The following is an 18,028-nucleotide window of genomic DNA, read 5'->3' as shown; positions in this document are numbered from 1 at the left end:
TGTCAAACCATCTCAAATTCTGTTATAATCTAACCCACATTTCTAAAATGGATAATTAGTATCCCAACAAATGATACTTCGAATCACGCAAATATTAAGGCACTTCAAACCTTACCAATAACACAAAAACCCATCTCAAATCATCTCAAATCATCTCAAATTTCTAATCTAACCCAAATTTCTAAAATGGATAATTAGTGCCATAACAAACTATACTTTGAACCATACAAATATTAAGCCACCTAAAATCTTACCAATTACACTCAAACCATCTCAAATCATCTCAAATTCTGTTCTAATCTAACACAAATTTCTAAAATGAATAATTAGTGTCCCAAAAAACGATACTTTGAATCACGCAAATATTAAGTCACCTCAACCAATTACACTCAAACCATCTCAAACCATCTCAAATTCTGTTATAATCTAACTCAAATTTCTAAAATGGATAATTAGTGTCCCAACAAACGATATAATCGAATCACGCAAATATTGAGCCACCACGAACCTTACCAATTACACATAACCATCTCAAATCATCTCAAATTTCTAATCTAACCCAAACTTCTAAAATGGATAATTAGTGTCCCAACAAACGATACTTCGAACCGTGCAAATATTAATCCACCTCAACCATTTACACTCAAACCATCTCAAACCGTTTCAAATTCTGTCCTAATCTAACCTAAATTTCTAAAATGAATAATTAATGCGCCAACAAACGATACTTCGAATCACGCAAATATTGAGCCACCTCGAACCTTACCAATTACACCGAAATCATCTCAAACCATTTCAAATTCTGTTATAATCTAACCCTTCTGGTACTGTGGATGTTTATAAGCAAATTAAGTTCGATATTACGAATTAAAATTCATAAAACGCGAACGCAGCATAAACATTGAAAATTAGCGAAGAAGAAACGAAACTGAAACGATTCGTTCCCTCCCCTCGTTATGCGCACTCGTTACTGCCAATAGAATAAAACACAACGATTAATACTGTCTCTAGCTTAGCGATGTACACGATAATTTCGATTTCGTAAACGACGAAAAACTGCGTTCTCGCGACAATCGGTCGTGACTCGAACGTAAAGCTAGATTGGAGTCATCGATTTATACATTTAGAGAAACTTCGTTCGACGAAGTCGAGGAACGAGCCGAATCTTGCTCGCGACTTTACGCAATTGTTAAATGAATCGTCTCTGGTCGCGAGCAAGATTTACATTTACGATCTTTTTGCTTTGAAAACTTGTGAAATTGTTTGCGCGTGTCTCGCGTTGTCCCTCAGGTTTTGATAGCGAAACGGCTCGAGAGGCGACGTACCGTTCAGTGATTTCCAAAACGAAAGTAAAGTACTAAAAAGTTTGAAATTAGAGAAATTAGAGTCCTCTGCTAGTTTCTCGTTGCATCTGAAATTGTACTGGCGGGCGCAATGAAAAATGTGTAGAGGAGCATTCGAGATTGAAAAAGGAAAGATAAAATATCAGGGTGTACGGTACGAACGCACTACGGATGCTTCTCGAGTATCCGAAAGAAATATTTCGTCGAGCGATATCGTAAATCTGGTCGAGATTCGTGCCGTGAGACTCGAGCCATCGCGACGATACGCGCAATAAACACGCTAGATTAAGCATAGACGGGCGAAAGTGGCGCCTCGATACAATTTTTTATCGAACGAAAAGAGAAAAAGATATTGACTTTGTTTGACGATAACGTTCGGGGTGAATGGTGGATGATAACCATACTTCGTCCCTCCTCACCCTGCGCTGTGTATGTGCAAACGGTACCCTTAGGGCAGGGGAGGAAAAGATGACACGATCGAAGCACACACGAACGCGATCCGATGGTACTACTATTCTAGAAATGGATCCACGCTTGAAAGCTACGAACTCTTATAAATAACTGAGTGTTTTACTATTGGATTATAAATATTACGGCGATACTTAATGTACATGATTTTTCATTACTATATTATAGATGTTACTTAATAATATATTTACAAATAATTAAGCGGAAGCGGTGATTTTCATTAATTATCCCTCTACCCCGAGTACTTCGTTCGTCTTCGCTTCTATAAGGTTCGCGGCTACTTCCACCCAGATGGAGAATCAATATGGCCGCCGTTACTAATTTTATTTTATTTCATCCGTTGTGCGTTACGGTCCATTACTGGAAGTCGATTTCCAGATAGTACAAATTTTTCATTATTACCGTATATACAGAATGATTCTCCAGATTTTATCACTTAAATTTACGTAATCATTATTACGATTAACGATCAATGTTTCGAGCAAAGCCAAATGGTTTCAAGACAGGCACATTCTGATGTTATTAGTTGTTTCACAGGTGGATACGTAGAGAACTTATAAAAGTTACTAGTATTGTTAAGAATAGGATTATATATTTTTTTTCATTACACCAGTGAGTAAACCGTTTTGGAGATATTTTAATTTTAATATTGTTACAAAATCACGATTCTCTCCGTAAAATTTTAACGATTCTATTTAAATAAAAGACTCAATCTGGTAGCCATTTAGATCACGAAATTAATGATTCTTTTATATTGTGTAATAAATCTGGAGAAGTGTTGTTACATGTTGTTGAATGGACATTCACGAATAACGTAATCGCGATGCGTGTGTGCTCGCGTGTGAGTGATTTTTCAGGGCAAAATGGTCTTTTCGAAGCGGTATTCACCTTATGTTTAAAAATTTCGTCAGGCAGATTTCGATATGCCCTTTTGGATCTTCACAAGACAGTTTTAATGTCGTTCAACGTAACGTATTTCCATTCCGATTCTCTGGGACGAAGACAAACCCAGCTAGAGAACGGTTTTTGCTATTAACATCATGTTGGAGGCTTTGTTTCGTTTATTTGTGTCACTGGAAATTTTAACTTCGACTAACGCACAGCCCTTGTGCGACGTAGGGTACAGTTATTGTCTAATGTTACGTTCATGGTTTCCATTCTATTCGGAAGCTTGGCTCGATCGGATATCGGCGACACACATTTCTGCTTGGGAGTTATCCCGGAAATTTTCCTCTCGGCTGGCGAGTTTCTTTTCAGTTTTAATATAGTCCACTCAGTTTGATCGTGGTCTATCATTTTAACTTCGTGCCCCTCAGGCACCATAAGCTCCGGGGGAAAAGGCGCATTTCGCCTAACCCAGAACTAACCCAGCCTCTGCTGGTCTCAGCTGACCACTGCTGGTCTCTACATGCCTCTACTGCTGGCTAACTTGAGTTAACAGGTAATGTCATAGAACTGTTTTACCCAGTTATACCCCTTTTTACCTGAAGTATAAGGTAAAAAGAGGTACAAGGTACGACTACATGTACTTTTGAATTTTCCTACAGGCCTCTGCTAGCCTCTGCTGACCGTTGCTGACCACTCCAGATACTTCTGACAACGTATAACGATTACTACTGGATACTGCCAGCATCTCCTGGCCTCAGCTGGCCTCTGCCAGAATCTCCTGAAGTCAGCTGCCCTCCACTGGCCACTGCTGGCCACTGCTAGCCACTGCTGACCACTGCTGATACCTCTGACATGATATATGTATATGTAATAACGTTTGTGTAATATAAATCTACGGCAATAAATGATACAATTTCAAAGAACTCTATGTGTTCTCGTCATTTTTTACCATTCTTTTCCTCTCCTGATCATTTCCTTAGTAATAAGTAGACTGCGGATGTTTATGCATTTATGGGAAATTTTAATTTTCAAAAAACTACAGAATTCAGTTAATATGCAACAATATAAGAAATACTTAAAGTAAGGTACGAATTATTATATCTGGGGGTTGATACAACCCTCTACAAAGCTCCAATTTCATTAATTTTATTATAAAAATATAACAGTTTCGAGAAAAAAAAATCAAGTAGAAATCGCGATTGTAAAAGAAATACAATAAACATTCCAAGCTACTGTTTTTCTTTTGATGCTATGCGAAATACACACGAGGTATACGAATAGACCGGCCACCTTATGGACTTTGATGATCCAATCAATCTGAATGCCATACCGAGTTATTTTTTAAATAAATCAGGATTTCCGGTGTAGTTGTCAATGGGGTACATCCTTACGTATTTTAATAATCTTAATCGATTGATTAAAAAATAATACAATTTCTGTAATTTCATTTTCTGTCTCACTTCCTCTTGTGTTAATTTCTAAATCTGTTGGTAACGTTGCGAGTGACACGGAAATGGTAATGGGCGTCAAGAGCCCCAGAAAAATGGGCCGAAAAAATACATTGGATGTAAGATCTACTCGTATAACTGGTCTGTGGTACTACGTTTATTAAATATACCAACGTAGTTAATCTCGAGTTAATGTATATCACGCTTAACGTGATGCGAATCAATGTTCATGCAGAAAGAGAAGTAGCAATTACAAATTCAGTGTTGGAAAATAGAAATTGGCGGTGTCTTGTAATGACAGGAATAGAAACTATTCCTTAGCAAACATTTTACCGTTGCTGGCGTGGCTTTTATAAATAAATTAAATTAATGAGTAGAAAAATTTTATATATGTAGCAATTGTCACTTGTTAAATTTGAAATCTTCTAAATGCGATCTTAAATCGTTGATGACCACCGTTGAAAGTTATTATCTTCGAATGAAATTGTTTTCCAATTTATTCGAATGGATGAATTATCAAAAAAGTCCCGTTCGCATCATTTTAAATGATGCTTAAAATTAAGATTGCGCAGAGCGCCACACAGTGCGAAGCACATAAAATATCGCCGATGTACTTCCGGTTCGTTTTTCTGACAAGTGGGTGATGGCTGCCTGACATTTCACAATTGTTAATTTCGTTAGACTGTGGTCTAACGGTCACGTTATTCGTTCCCATAAATGAAAGGATAATATTCACATCGTTTGTTCGTATGAACGAGACAACGTCAGAGAGCGTTTTTGCAATCCGGCAGATATATGCACGAAAGGTGAGATCGTCGAATAATATCATTATCAGGCGTGCCACCGGCTGGAGGGGTTAGAATCGTCCAGATTCCGGCATGGTTATCACCGAAATTCTGTTGATATTATCATTTTTTAGGACACGCAGCAACTTTCGGCAAAATGATCAAAACAGGAGAGGATAACCTAAAACATCCCCACTATCAGCAAACAGTGTAAGCTTTTAATACAACTTCTACCAGCTACTAATTTTCAATTTTTCTGTATTTCTATGCATTGGTTCCGATCGTAGCGTTCATTGTTTCAAGCCTCTCTCCTATTCATCTGACAATATAAACAAATGAAAAATAAGACTTAATCAAATTATCTTGGATGCTTAGATTTTTATTTATATTGATTTAAATATTGCTTTATTACCTACAGTGGATAACAACTTATTGGCACACTGACTTTTCTTTAATGATATTTGTATATTAAAGTGGTATATAAATTTGTTCTGGGATCCTGTATCATAGAAAAGTAATATAGTCCTTCCAAACTTAAAATTATATAGCTGAAGGAAATAGAAAAACAAAATTGAAAATTTTTTAGCTAAAAAAGTATTGGCACACTTGTGATTCTAATACTAAGTGGTCTGGTACATACTTTTCTATTGTTGTAAGGTCGTGGATGCAAACAGACTGGTTCTATAATTCATTTCTATTGATTTATTCACATTTGAATTATGAATTTCAGAAAAAATGATAGAACATTACATTTAAATTCTTTAATGAAGAGAAATGTTCTGGGAAAGGTACGAAGAGCTCTTAAGTAATACTCCAGAAACTACAAAGATACTAGTAGAATCTGTGTTAAATAAATTAGAAGCTATAATTAATGCTAAAAACCTACGCACGATGTATTAAAAACACATTTTGTATTTTACAATTCAATGTTGATTTGATAATTAAAGTGTGCCAATAGTTTTCTAAAGTAAAATTTAACTTCAGACGATATTCCTTTCGTTTCTTCCCACAACATTATTTCGAAAAAGTATATTCTATCTATACAAAAAAATTGTAATTACTATAAAATATATAAATTTTCTATTTAGAGAATTTAGTGGCCAGGAGGACCAACATTCGGTCGGATTATACAGTGCCAACGTCACCGTTATTCCTTCACCCGGGGGGCACAATCATGGGAGTTCCAAGGTGACACTAAAAAACATCGTTGATTTTACGTGGGAACACAATTTTTATTCCGGCCAATTATTGGCGGTTCATATGTCCGGAAAATATTTAGCTTATGGAATAAAAGGTAACCCAGATTTAAATAAAAGTGTACACTTTCGCATTTTCCAAATTTATAACATTCAAATTATTTAGTTAGTAATGGAGGAGGTATGGTCAGAGTTGTATACAAAGAATTAGAGCAAAGAACACTGTTAAGAGGAATGCGTGCCGCGATACAGGATCTGGCTTTTGCGCACGTTGCAAATGCGATTTTAGCATGCGTCGACTACTTGGGAAATCTTTTTATACATACCATTGAATCGACACCGTCTGAACTGCAATGTAGTTTATTGCTACAAGTAATTGCGGAGGACATATCTGCCACCAGTCACCGTGTAATATGGTGCCCGTATATCCCGGAGGATGTACCGTCCGACGGAGACGAAGTTTCGAAACTTTTAGTTTTAACTCGTGGTTCGAAAGCAGAGTTGTGGTCAGTTAATACCATTACATCAAGATTCAGATCAATAGAGGTGAATGTGTACCTTACTTACAGATTATAAAATCCATACAAAATGAACAAACTATCCAACTGTTTGACTGAATGATAGGCAACTGATCCAGCTGCAAAGGAAAATGGAGGCATGTTGGAAATTGATCAACATTCTGATACAATCGTTGAAGCAACTTTTAGTCCCGATGGCACGGCTTTGGCTACAGCAAGCTTTGACGGAGAAGTGAAATTCTTCCAAGTTTACTTGCATGGTAATTCTCATGGCAATCAAGCTCAGCCGCGCTGTTTACATCAATGGAGGCCGCACGGAGGACGACCTATCTCGTGTTTATTCTTCTTAGATGACCATAAAACGTACCATCCCGAGTAAGCGATATGGAAGAAAATGTTAGTAAAATCGAATCAAAGTAATCGCTTCTAAAACTGGTTTTTTGTTATAGTGTACAATTTTGGAGATTTGCCATAACTGGATGTAACAATAATACGGAATTAAAAGTCTGGTCGTGCGAATTGTGGACTTGTTTGCAAACCATTAAATTTGCGCCAACACCTTCTACCAGCAAACTACCAATATTAAAAGCAGGTTTAGATCTTAGTGCTGGGTATCTTTTGTTATCAGATATATACGATAAAGTTTTGTATATATTAAGTCTTACAAAAGATAGCGGAGAAGCGTTAGCATCCGTAACCACAATATCAGAGTTCCTCCTGCCATATCCGATACTAAGCTTTGGAATCGTTGACGCTGGTCTGTGCAAAGTACGTTCTACCGGCGAATCATTAGAAGACTTGTGCCCTTACGAAGAAGAAACCGAAGAACAAGTTTTAATTATCCGGATGTATTTAGTACAACCAAAGTCTCTGCAAGAGTGTCATATTGCTTTTAAACCTGCCTCGCGAGTGATTGGCAACAGTCTCAGGGATTCATTGACTCGCGATTCATTGGACTATAGCGAAGACTTACAAAATATGGAGACCGTTAATCAGAATGGAATCTCTGAAGAAAATTGCGAAGAGGAACATTCGTTGTCCGCCAAGATTGACGCAGCAACGAACCATAACACCGGATTAAATTTAATGACACCGGATGCTTTCAGTTCACCCGCCAAGAAAGAAAATAGCGAACTCGATTCTCCTCCCGGTAGTCCAGAATTGGATAAAGTGCTATCTGCTAGTCCCTTCCTTGCACAAACTGTACAAGCTCTAAATGCAACAGATCCGCCATTGGTTGTTAGCGAACTGGAAGAACAAGCACCTGCTAGCAGTGGTAGTAGTCCATCCAGGGAAGTCAGAGAAATCATGTCTCTCACAAAACCGGATGAAGAACCTGAAACTGAGAATAAGCCAGAAGCTACTAACGCTGTCGGTGAAGATTGGCCTAATATTCCGATGGGTTTATTAAAAGACGTTAGCAGACACGCGATGCAAGAAGCTGAAGGATACACGAGCGAAGATGAAAAGAAAAAGAAATTAAAAGACGAGACAAAATCGACGACGCACACCACGGGAGATACAGAAAGTAGTTGGCAAACGGCGAACGAGTTAAAAACACTCGAATTAATAAATAAAGTAGAATCGGTTTTGGAAATAATTCAAGACCAACGAGAAGAAATAAGAGAAGTACTGAGAGAAGAATTATCGCAAGTAGACTTTGCTATATCGAGATATTTCGAAGAGCAAAACGCAATATTAGATCAAACATTATACGAAGAAATGTCGCGGCAATATGTATTCCGCAACAATCTCGGAACAACGATCAAAGAACAAATCGAAACGGTACTGCCGGGCCTCGTCAAAGACACAATAGAGCCGCTGAAGCAGCAACTTAATTTAGACTCTACCCGAATGGACGAACTTTTAAAAGAAAATTTAACAGAACTGATCAATAGCACTCACGTAAAAGATACGCTCGCATTGGCAGCGGCAAATGGAGTGAAACCGGCATTAGATGTGGCATTTAAAGAAGCCTTCACGAACGTTCTTTTACCGGGAATGGAGCAAGCGTGTCAAACAATGTTCAGACAAGTACAAGATGCCTTTGTTAAGGGTACTCACGAATGTAAGGAATCAGTATTATAGATACGCGTTATATAAAACTATAAAGCGTATTATAAAATTTCCAACTTTTACAGATCTTCAAAATGTAGATGTAATTACAAGCAAGCAATACCAACAACGAAACGAACAACAAAGCGAAGCGTTGTCTGCGCTAATCTGCGAGGAATTACAAACCGAATTGAACAGATGTTTAACTGCTCTGCAGGAAGAAACGATACGTACAATTCACGATTCCGTCAGAGATAATTTAAACCAACAACTTACTGAGATTACGAATGCGCGGTAAGTGAATATGTGTAAAATTGTCACCAAATTTTTTTTCAAGGGATATATATATAATCGGTATAACTTACAGTTCGCGAGCAACTACTCCTGCTATACCAGTACCTGGAGTTGCCGATGTTCAAGCACGGGTTATGTCTCTTCTTCAAAGAGGGCATTTAAACGCTGCATTTCAGCAAGCTCTAAGTGCAAGTGATTTAGGTTTGGTAGTATTAGTTTGTGAAAAGACAGAACCCGCAAGAGTATTTTCCCGCGCTATGGGACCCCAGGGCCAAAGTACAAGATGTATTTTACCACAACCCGTAATTCTTTCACTTGTACAACAGTTATCTGCAGACTTAGAACATCGTACAGACCTGAAACATAGGTAATAAAACGTTATTTTATTTTTAAAAAAATATATATATATATATTTAACCATATTTCTTGAGTACTTGCAATTGTTCAACAGGTGGCTCGAGGAGGCAATATTAAACTTGGATCCTAATGATCCCGTGACGCGAGAGCATATGGGTACAGTGTTAACTACCTTACAAAATCAATTGGCTGCGTTTGTAGCAACTAATTCAAATAGCATTTCTACCCGACGTATGAGAATGTTAGCTATGGCTGCGCGCGCACTTCTAAATCAACATCCTTAATGTCAAATACGTCTGAAGTAGAAAGGACTCCTTGATAAAATAACTTCAGGTTTTATACGTTTCGTTTAAAAAATACTTTAATCCGAGAAAAACATCCGCACTTGTCGTATTTAAGACTGGCAGACGTTTACATAGTTTGTGAAAGAAATATTATATGAATTTATTATCGGCAGTTTTATCCAATTTATCAAAACCTATTCCCGTAATTTGATTCTTTACAAAGTACATACGTTTATGAGATATTCAAGAATTTAACAGAAAATTATTTTCTTAACGTTAAACAAATATTATATAAATGCATTACGCAGTATAATTAAAAAAACGTGATACAAATGAAATTAAGTAGTTAAAATGTGAGCAATTTAATTAATATAAATTATTAATTATTTACATTAGTCACTGACATTGTACTGATGATTAATATTGACGAGTTTATTAATAATAATTGATAAGATACATAAGAAACGTTTTCTTTTTAATTATTTTCTTCTGTTGTTCGATATAATTTTTTTATTAAGTTAAATCTAATTAACGCTTCCTAGTAGTAAAAGAAATTTTAATAATAGTATTTTTATGATTAAATTCAACAAAATAGTTGCTCCCCAATTCTCCTAAACGGTGACTTTATATGAAATAATCTATTCATGCATTTCATGACATCGTATAATACGTACTAAACCTATTATATTTACGAAAACGGAATAATTATATTTTAATTAGTTTTTAAGTTGAAAGCTTTAATGACTTTCTGAAGGGAAATTCCTCGCGTAAATTTTGTTTTATTACTATGTTTTCAATTATTCCCATTCGACATTATTTTATTTTGCCTCCATCTCGAACATATATTTCATCTTTTTTGATGTGCTACTAAATATAATGTAATGGAACAAGATATTCTCTATTTCTTACTATGAAAAAAATAAAAACTTCAAAATTAACAAGTTGTACGTCAGATTTTATAATGTATATGTTATAGTACGTCAGAAATTATTTTTTATGTACCTCGTTTATTGATTATGTAGTTTGGCACATGAACATATTTGAAAGAAACTTGTTCCTTCTTTAAGTATTGTTTTCTGCCATATAACACATACATTTGCAGTTCTTCCATTGTATGTAATAATCCTTAAAAAGGGGACTGTAAATAGTATGCAGTTAACATGTATTCGTAGATTCCCTTCAAATTTTTTTGTTACCTGCACATGAAAGTTCCTATTTCCAGATTTCCGTCGTGTTCATTGTATCATTAGGTATTACAGTAGAAATGTAACATTTAAGTAATGTACATCTTTCTTAAAACTGGTGATTCTATTTACTTATTTTTCTTATTCTAGTTATATATAATTCTTAATACTATTTTCATAATACAAAGAAATATGAACACTACGGTATTACAAAATATAACAGATCAAATAATTAGATTACCCATTAAAATCGTACATTTAAAAGTATTTTGCACTATTGTAGAAAATTCTAAAAATAATTTTACATTGTTAAATTTCATTTAAGATTAACAATTTCATCATTAACATTAGTACCTTTCCTATATTCGTAAATAAATTCATCTTGTATTAGTAATAATATATATATCACAATATCATTCTCTTACTTTAATTTTATAAACTGAGAAAAGACTATTGTATTATGAATAAAAATGAAATTTATTTACATAAATTTTGATATTTGGTCCATGTATAAATTTCTCTTTATAACCACAGTTTTTAACGTTAATTCTTTTCTGTGCATTTATTTTTAATTTCAGCTACTAATACTTCTTTAACGTGTGCCGCTATTTTTATTTTCTTTCTTTTTTTAACTCCTCCAGATCTTTTCCCCGCAATATTATTCGAGATTTCTGTTTGTGGTTTCTTCTTTTTCTTCAAGCAACTAAGTGGGTTTGGACCACCTTTTTTCTGTTTCTTTTTTAGTTTCAATTTCGAATCTTCTACAAGACCTGCTGCTTCTTTTAGCGTTTTAATTTTTTTTATATCCCATGTACTCATTCCTAATCCTTTGCGAATATTTTCAGCATATTCACGACTTGCTTGCGAAGGGGCTTCCAAAGTTGGTGCTTTACCATGTAGATATATTATGGGAACACCTGGAATTTTTCTCAGAATATCTTGTAGCTCTCTGTCCTGTGTAGCTACAATATATCTGCAATACGTATCAGATATGTACATAATGTCTTTATTTTTTTTCCATATTAAAAGTTATTTAGTTTCTTATTATATACCTAGATGAATTATTTTTCCCAACCATTGACCATAAACATTTTGTACCAGTTATCGAATGTTTCTCATGCCCACATTTGTGTATAGGATATTGTTTAACTATTTGCATAGCTCCACTGACTGCCTTCGAGAATGAACCAAGCTTCTCCGTCTCCGAAATTATGCATGGTGTAGTCAATAATTTCACCTCTGATTGAAAATACTTTGATAACTGTTCTTGTATATTGAATTTATTCTAAAAAATAAGATAAGAAAATATATATTAAAACAAATGAATTCAAACGGTTTTGCATATATTCAATTAATTATATTTATACAAACCTCCAAAGCAGCAAATGTAAATGTACCATCGACAAGAATTTGGAATGGCAATCTAAATTTGAAGTTGTTAATGAAAAAACCTAAATGTTTTCTTGCTTTCTTCTGACGCGCTGTTTTCATATTTTCTTTCTTTTTATTATGTTTTTAAACGAACTCGAAAATGCGTCTTAAAAAGTCTTATTACAATATATATTTAACCCCAAAAATATTCAGTTATGAGTTATGAAATGAACTAATATAAGACGTATTGTAAATGAAAATAACAAATAATTTTAAATCTAAAAGTTATTGAAATACAAATGTAATTTTTGTAAATCCCCTTTACTGTGTTTATTTTCTTATCTACCCACGAAAGAAATTAGTATTAATATTTTATCAAATTTTACAATTATATTGTTATTATTCTTTCATACATTACATATGTATGTACATAGCTTTTAATATGTAAACATTTATGTAGGAAATTAACCTACTAGTAACATTGATAATCGGTAAACTGAAAGAGTAATGCTCTCGAATTGTTAGAAGCGGTCTATTGCATTTCGCCATCAAATACTAACTGGTATAGTGTGTTAATACTAGTTCAGAAATAAGAATTTTATTGTTATTTCTATTTGTAAAAAAATAACAGCAAAATGTGAGTATTTAAAGAACATTTTCTTTAATATATATTTATTTCCTCGCTTAAATAGAAGAATATAACCTCAATTGTTTGTTCCTGTTTTAAGTTTTTACGTAAATTTTAATATGGATAGTGAAATTATTTTCTAACGTTCTATTTACATTTATTTAACTAATATCTTTTATTACAGGTCTTCTTTAACTAAACCGAAGTCTGAAATGACTCCTGAAGAACTAGCAAAACGAGAGGAAGAAGAATTTAACACTGGACCACTTTCTGTATTGACTCAGTCGGTCAAAAACAATACCCAAGTATTAATCAATTGCAGAAACAACAAAAAATTGTTGGGAAGAGTAAAAGCATTTGATAGACACTGCAATATGGTATTAGAAAATGTGAAAGAGATGTGGACCGAACTTCCACGTACAGGGAAAGGAAAAAAGAAGGTAAAATTGTTACAGTCTATAGATTTAATCAAACCTGAATGCTCTATTTTTGTTTAGGCGAAACCAGTGAATAAAGATAGATTCATTACAAAGATGTTCTTACGAGGAGATTCTGTTATTCTGGTTCTAAGAAATCCATTGGCTACTGCATCAGGAAAATAATTTTCAAATAAATTTACTACTTTATAATTTATGATACTTAAAATAAACTTTTTAATATGAATTTATGTGTCTATAATTTATTTATACGTTAACAATTGCATATAACCTGGTAAAACACGTACTCTTATTATTTTAAATATTAAATTAAAAAAAGTATATTAAGTAATACATGAAATTTATTTGTATTCAAACGTACATAAAATTACCAATCTTTTTCGGCAATTACAGTAAGATGTTTATCGATCTCCTCTTCAGTTAAACTCCTGAAATAACAAAATGCATGCAATATTTATTCATGAAATGTTCATGTACGAAAATTGTGTTTTTTAATATATTTACCGAAATTTGGGATTGTCTTTTGATACCACACCAACTTCTATTTCTGTTGGCTTAAAATCGACAGATAAAACGGTAGATAAACACGTAATAGCTAACTGTATTGTTTTATCATAATCATAATTTTGCTTCTTCTTCAATTTCTTCTCAAGATAAGAATTAGCCTCGGTTTGTCTGGCACCGACAGCAATAGCCTTGTAACCGCAGAAATATCCTGCAGGATCAGTTTTATAAATACACGGGCCCTTCTCTTTATCGTATGAAATAAGAATCATAGAGCATCCGAGCGGACGCATTTCTGCATTCTGTGTATACACTTGACTGATATCTGCGATACGACGACACAATGTGTCCACAGGAATTTCGTAATCGTTCTTATACTTAAAATGAGCTGCCTCGTATCGTGCACGGTGCATTTGCGACCAGCTGTCGGCTGAAATTAAGATCATATAATTATATATGATTTCTATTAAACTTTATATAATATTGTACTCACCTATCATGCCTGTCATAACGCAACCGATATGCTCTGTAAGTTGAAAAATATGAGTAACGCTGGAAGCATCAAGTAGCTTATCCTGTAAAAAAACCCTCCTTGTAATTTGACAAGTTTCATTGACATTTGTACAAATATTTAAGTATAGTTAGACTGCTCATGAAATAGGAAATACCACAGTGATATACAAAAAAACAGGGACTTGTAAACTAAAATTACAAAGAGGTTATCCTTACAGGTACTTTCTTCTGTGTCGCGAAGACGGCTGTATCGGCTCCTTTGACAGCTACGGACGTCAGACCACCCTGATTTATAGCTTTAAACGCATATTCTACAAAATGTTTATAAGTTATAATTCAACAAGTTCAAAATTGCAGATCACGCCAAGTCATAACTCTCGACCCAATTGTTTGTTCTAGAGTCAATGAATAACGTGGAAGTATCATTTGCATTGCAATGTAAAACATTTTTACGAGTCTTACCCACTTGGTAAAGCCGTCCTTCCGGCGAAAATATCGTAATATGTCTATCAAAACCAGCACTGCTACCTCGCGCCATGTTCACAACTTAATGGTTCCGTTTGTGTTCAGAAGTTCGAGCGACTCGAAACGTCAAGTCATGCAAGTTACTACTTTAAAGCAGTTCGCATCGAACGACAAAACTAATTGCCAAAATTATTTTCTCCAGTATTATTTTCACGCTTCATCGATAAATCACAATTGAATATAGATTCAAAATTAAATTTCTAACTGCTCTGTCAGGTTTTCTAAAAAATTATACAATCATCCAATGATCAACACCGCATTTTGAATATTTTCCTTTTTCTTTTGCTCTCTTGAACAAATATATCTATTTCGTTAAATTGAATTTTTTTTTAAAACTGTTTAAGAATAAAACATAACCATCTTATACTTTCAAATACAGTTTCAAATAACGTCTGATAATGAATTTAGTAAATGTGCTAAAGGTACAATTACAATACATGCATATGCAATTCAATTAACACACATATTACGATTATCCAAAATGCATTCTAAATTACTTCAAAGTTAAAAAATAAGGAATTTATGGTTTGAAATTATATTTTACGTTTAATAATAGAAGCGCGATTATTCGCATTTTGATATAGATACCGTTTATAGTGCTTTTTAGATTAAATGTTCTTTTGATCAAAATCAAATTTAATTAATTTGGCATGTGCAGTAGAGTAATACGTAATAGTAATGATTAAAATCCATATACGTATACGTACATTATAGTATTTCATAAGTTATGTGAACGTTATCGAAAATTACGGTTCTAAATTACACAAGCGTACTTACATATATCACTGACACAGAGTAAGGTCGCCTTTGGCGTAGTGTTGTTACTCTGTATCACTGATAGGAAAATGTGATATATACGATTTTCTAAATTGCTACTGATACTAGGAAATTCTTCCACGCACAATTGTAATATATAAGCAACTGCGTTCTTGAAAGAATTTCTTTCCGCTATAGTACAAATGTCTGCAGCAACAGGTAAAAATATTTAAATCAATGTTATCACGATAGAAATAAAACGTTTTATAAAAAAATATTCGCACAAAATAGAGGTAATTATTTGTTATTTACCTAATACGTATATACCGTTATTGATTGAAAGTTATTTTTTGAATGAGTAAATTCTTCAAAATAAACGTTGGTCATATGACTTATTGCGATTTTCTTTTTATTCTTCATATTGAAAATGTGTTATCGCGATAAAGCAATTGTAATTTTAAAGATTATTGCAAATTCTCCAAGATTAATACCTATTACGAGCATATTGTACCTTTTGCGCGGTAAAAGTTACAGATGAAATTACGTCGCTACTAAAGTTCATATTGCGATTTATAATTTTTCCGAGATGTATACTGTGTGAACATATTTCTAAAAAAAAAAAAAAATATTTTATCTAAAACTTTCTTGTTGATATTTCAATGTAACTAAGTAATAAATTATATGATAAAATATGAATTATTTTCTCCTGTATGTAAATTTTTATGATTGCAGGTGATAGTAAGGAAAATATCCCACAGCATGACGCAGAAACATTGAAAGAAGAATTCAATCCTACTGGTTAGAACTCTTCTTTCATTTCTTCAAAACAGTTATTTTAAATTAGTGTTCTATGTTTCAACTATTAGATCAATATTTTATAGAACACCAACATATTCGATATAATCCCTTGAAGGGAGAATGGGTAATAGTATCGCCAAATCGAATGAAACGACCATGGGGAGGACAAATCGAACCAAATATAGAGGAAGAGCTTCCAGATTACGATCCTGATAATCCACTTTGTCCAGGCAATGTTAGAGCCAGTGGACAGGTGATATTTTCACATGTTTGCTTCAAGATTTTATTTTAAAAATAACAAATTCTAAATTTCTCTCACTTTCTATAGATAACTCCAATATATGAAAACACATATTCATTTGTCAATGATTTTCCTGCGTTATTAGAATCGGTTCCCAGTCCATCGGCATCGGAAGATGAACTATTTCAGATGGACTCTGCCAGAGGTACATGTAAAGTAATGTGCTTTCACCCAAAATCAAATGTAACAATAGCCCTTATGAAAACAACTGAAATCAAGGAAGTGGTTAAACGGTATGTTTGCGGTAAAAATATTTACTGTACTCTAAATCCTTATTCAATAAGTATTATTCTACGTTAGATGGATTTTTGAAATGCTTGAATTGGGAGAAAAATGGACTTGGGTGCAAATTTTTGAAAATCGTGGTACTTTAATGGGATGTAGTAATGTACATCCACATTGTCAAATTTGGGCCAGTTCTTTTTTACCAAACGAAGCCAAAATAAAAGATAGATACCTTAATGATTATTATAATCGTAATAAGAAACCACTTCTCATTGATTATGTGCAGAAAGAACTTCTTAAAAAGGTGGGGCGCATTAATCATGTGATCTATATTTGTGTAAAACATGTTGTATAGTAATATACACGACAATAAAATATGTTAGTTTTTTTGTAAAAATTGTAAAAAATATTAAATGTTATATATATATATATATAAATTATTTACTTACTTTATAGGAACGTATTGTATTGGAAAATCGCGATTGGGTAGTCTTGGTGCCATTCTGGGCAGTATGGCCATATGAAACTATGATATTACCTAAAAAGCAAATATCCAGAATGCAGGATTTAACAGAAAGTCAGCAAGAGTCTTTGGCAGTTGTTATGAAAATATTATGCACGAAATATGATAATTTATTCAATTGCTCTTTTCCATATTCTATGGGCTGGCATGGTATAACATAACATTATTTATTATAAACATTTACCAAAAAGATATCATTATAAGTAATATTTTGTTTTTTAAGGGGCGCCGACTGGTCCATATGCAAAACAGGATTATCCTTACTGGACTTTCCATGGTATTTACTTACCCCCTTTATTACATTCTGCAAACATAAAGAAATATATGTCTGGCTATGAGCTCTTTGCACAAGCACAAAGAGACTTAACGCCGGAACAAGCGGCAGAGAAATTACGAAGTTTATCGAATTCTCACTTTAAGCATCCGGAAACAAGTTTAACTAGTTGCGAAATAGATAAATATTTCAAATAAATTAATTTACTTTGCACATAACAATATATTCTTGTAGATGTATATGTTACTCGCATATACATTATTTGTAAAACTGTATATTATTGAATTATGGGCACATGAACTTTATGAATAAAAAGCATAATAAGTATAACAAATGAACATAATTATATTTAA

General features: G+C 33.6%; 5 protein-coding genes across 5 annotated transcripts; 3 read left to right on the top strand and 2 right to left on the bottom strand.

Moving 5' to 3' along the window:
• Positions 1–4,784: 4,784 nt before the first annotated feature.
• On the top strand, positions 4,785–9,833 carry LOC122397148 (enhancer of mRNA-decapping protein 4). The gene is made up of 9 exons (XM_043396076.1): positions 4,785–4,953; positions 5,067–5,142; positions 6,021–6,226; positions 6,295–6,674; positions 6,753–7,021; positions 7,096–8,714; positions 8,788–8,995; positions 9,069–9,362; positions 9,447–9,833. Exons 2-9 carry the CDS (start codon positions 5,090–5,092, stop codon positions 9,634–9,636), a joined length of 3,219 nt encoding a protein of 1,072 aa, XP_043252011.1. The 5' UTR covers positions 4,785–4,953; positions 5,067–5,089; the 3' UTR covers positions 9,637–9,833.
• A 1,494-nt stretch (positions 9,834–11,327) lies between these two features.
• LOC122397517 (rRNA-processing protein UTP23 homolog) lies at positions 11,328–12,464 on the bottom strand. Its single transcript, XM_043396726.1, has 3 exons — positions 12,192–12,464; positions 11,873–12,105; positions 11,328–11,793 (listed from the first exon to the last, which is right to left on the bottom strand). The coding sequence occupies exons 1-3, from the start codon at positions 12,309–12,311 to the stop codon at positions 11,364–11,366; spliced, it is 783 nt and encodes a 260-aa protein (XP_043252661.1). The 5' UTR covers positions 12,312–12,464; the 3' UTR covers positions 11,328–11,363.
• Positions 12,465–12,543: 79 nt separating this feature from the next.
• On the top strand, positions 12,544–13,470 carry LOC122397519 (probable small nuclear ribonucleoprotein Sm D2). The gene is made up of 3 exons (XM_043396728.1): positions 12,544–12,828; positions 13,004–13,259; positions 13,317–13,470. Coding segments are annotated over exons 1-3 (363 nt in total). The 5' UTR covers positions 12,544–12,826; the 3' UTR covers positions 13,422–13,470.
• A 109-nt stretch (positions 13,471–13,579) lies between these two features.
• Positions 13,580–15,724, bottom strand: LOC122397518 (proteasome subunit alpha type-6-like). Its single transcript, XM_043396727.1, has 6 exons — positions 15,576–15,724; positions 14,736–15,019; positions 14,490–14,584; positions 14,254–14,335; positions 13,761–14,190; positions 13,580–13,684 (listed from the first exon to the last, which is right to left on the bottom strand). The coding sequence occupies exons 2-6, from the start codon at positions 14,809–14,811 to the stop codon at positions 13,624–13,626; spliced, it is 744 nt and encodes a 247-aa protein (XP_043252662.1). The 5' UTR covers positions 14,812–15,019; positions 15,576–15,724; the 3' UTR covers positions 13,580–13,623.
• Positions 15,639–17,986, top strand: LOC122397516 (probable galactose-1-phosphate uridylyltransferase). The gene is made up of 7 exons (XM_043396725.1): positions 15,639–15,773; positions 16,287–16,352; positions 16,436–16,605; positions 16,681–16,886; positions 16,954–17,182; positions 17,335–17,551; positions 17,625–17,986. The coding sequence occupies exons 1-7, from the start codon at positions 15,758–15,760 to the stop codon at positions 17,870–17,872; spliced, it is 1,152 nt and encodes a 383-aa protein (XP_043252660.1). The 5' UTR covers positions 15,639–15,757; the 3' UTR covers positions 17,873–17,986.
• Positions 17,987–18,028: the final 42 nt, after the last annotated feature.

Source organism: Colletes gigas, unplaced genomic scaffold (genome assembly GCF_013123115.1).
Source record: "Colletes gigas isolate AHSC1104 unplaced genomic scaffold, ASM1312311v1 Colletes_gigas_Sc00009, whole genome shotgun sequence".
NCBI lineage: Eukaryota > Metazoa > Arthropoda > Insecta > Hymenoptera > Colletidae > Colletes > Colletes gigas.
Note: the sequence above shows the minus strand (reverse complement) of the source record. Positions and strands in the feature narration are given on the sequence as shown.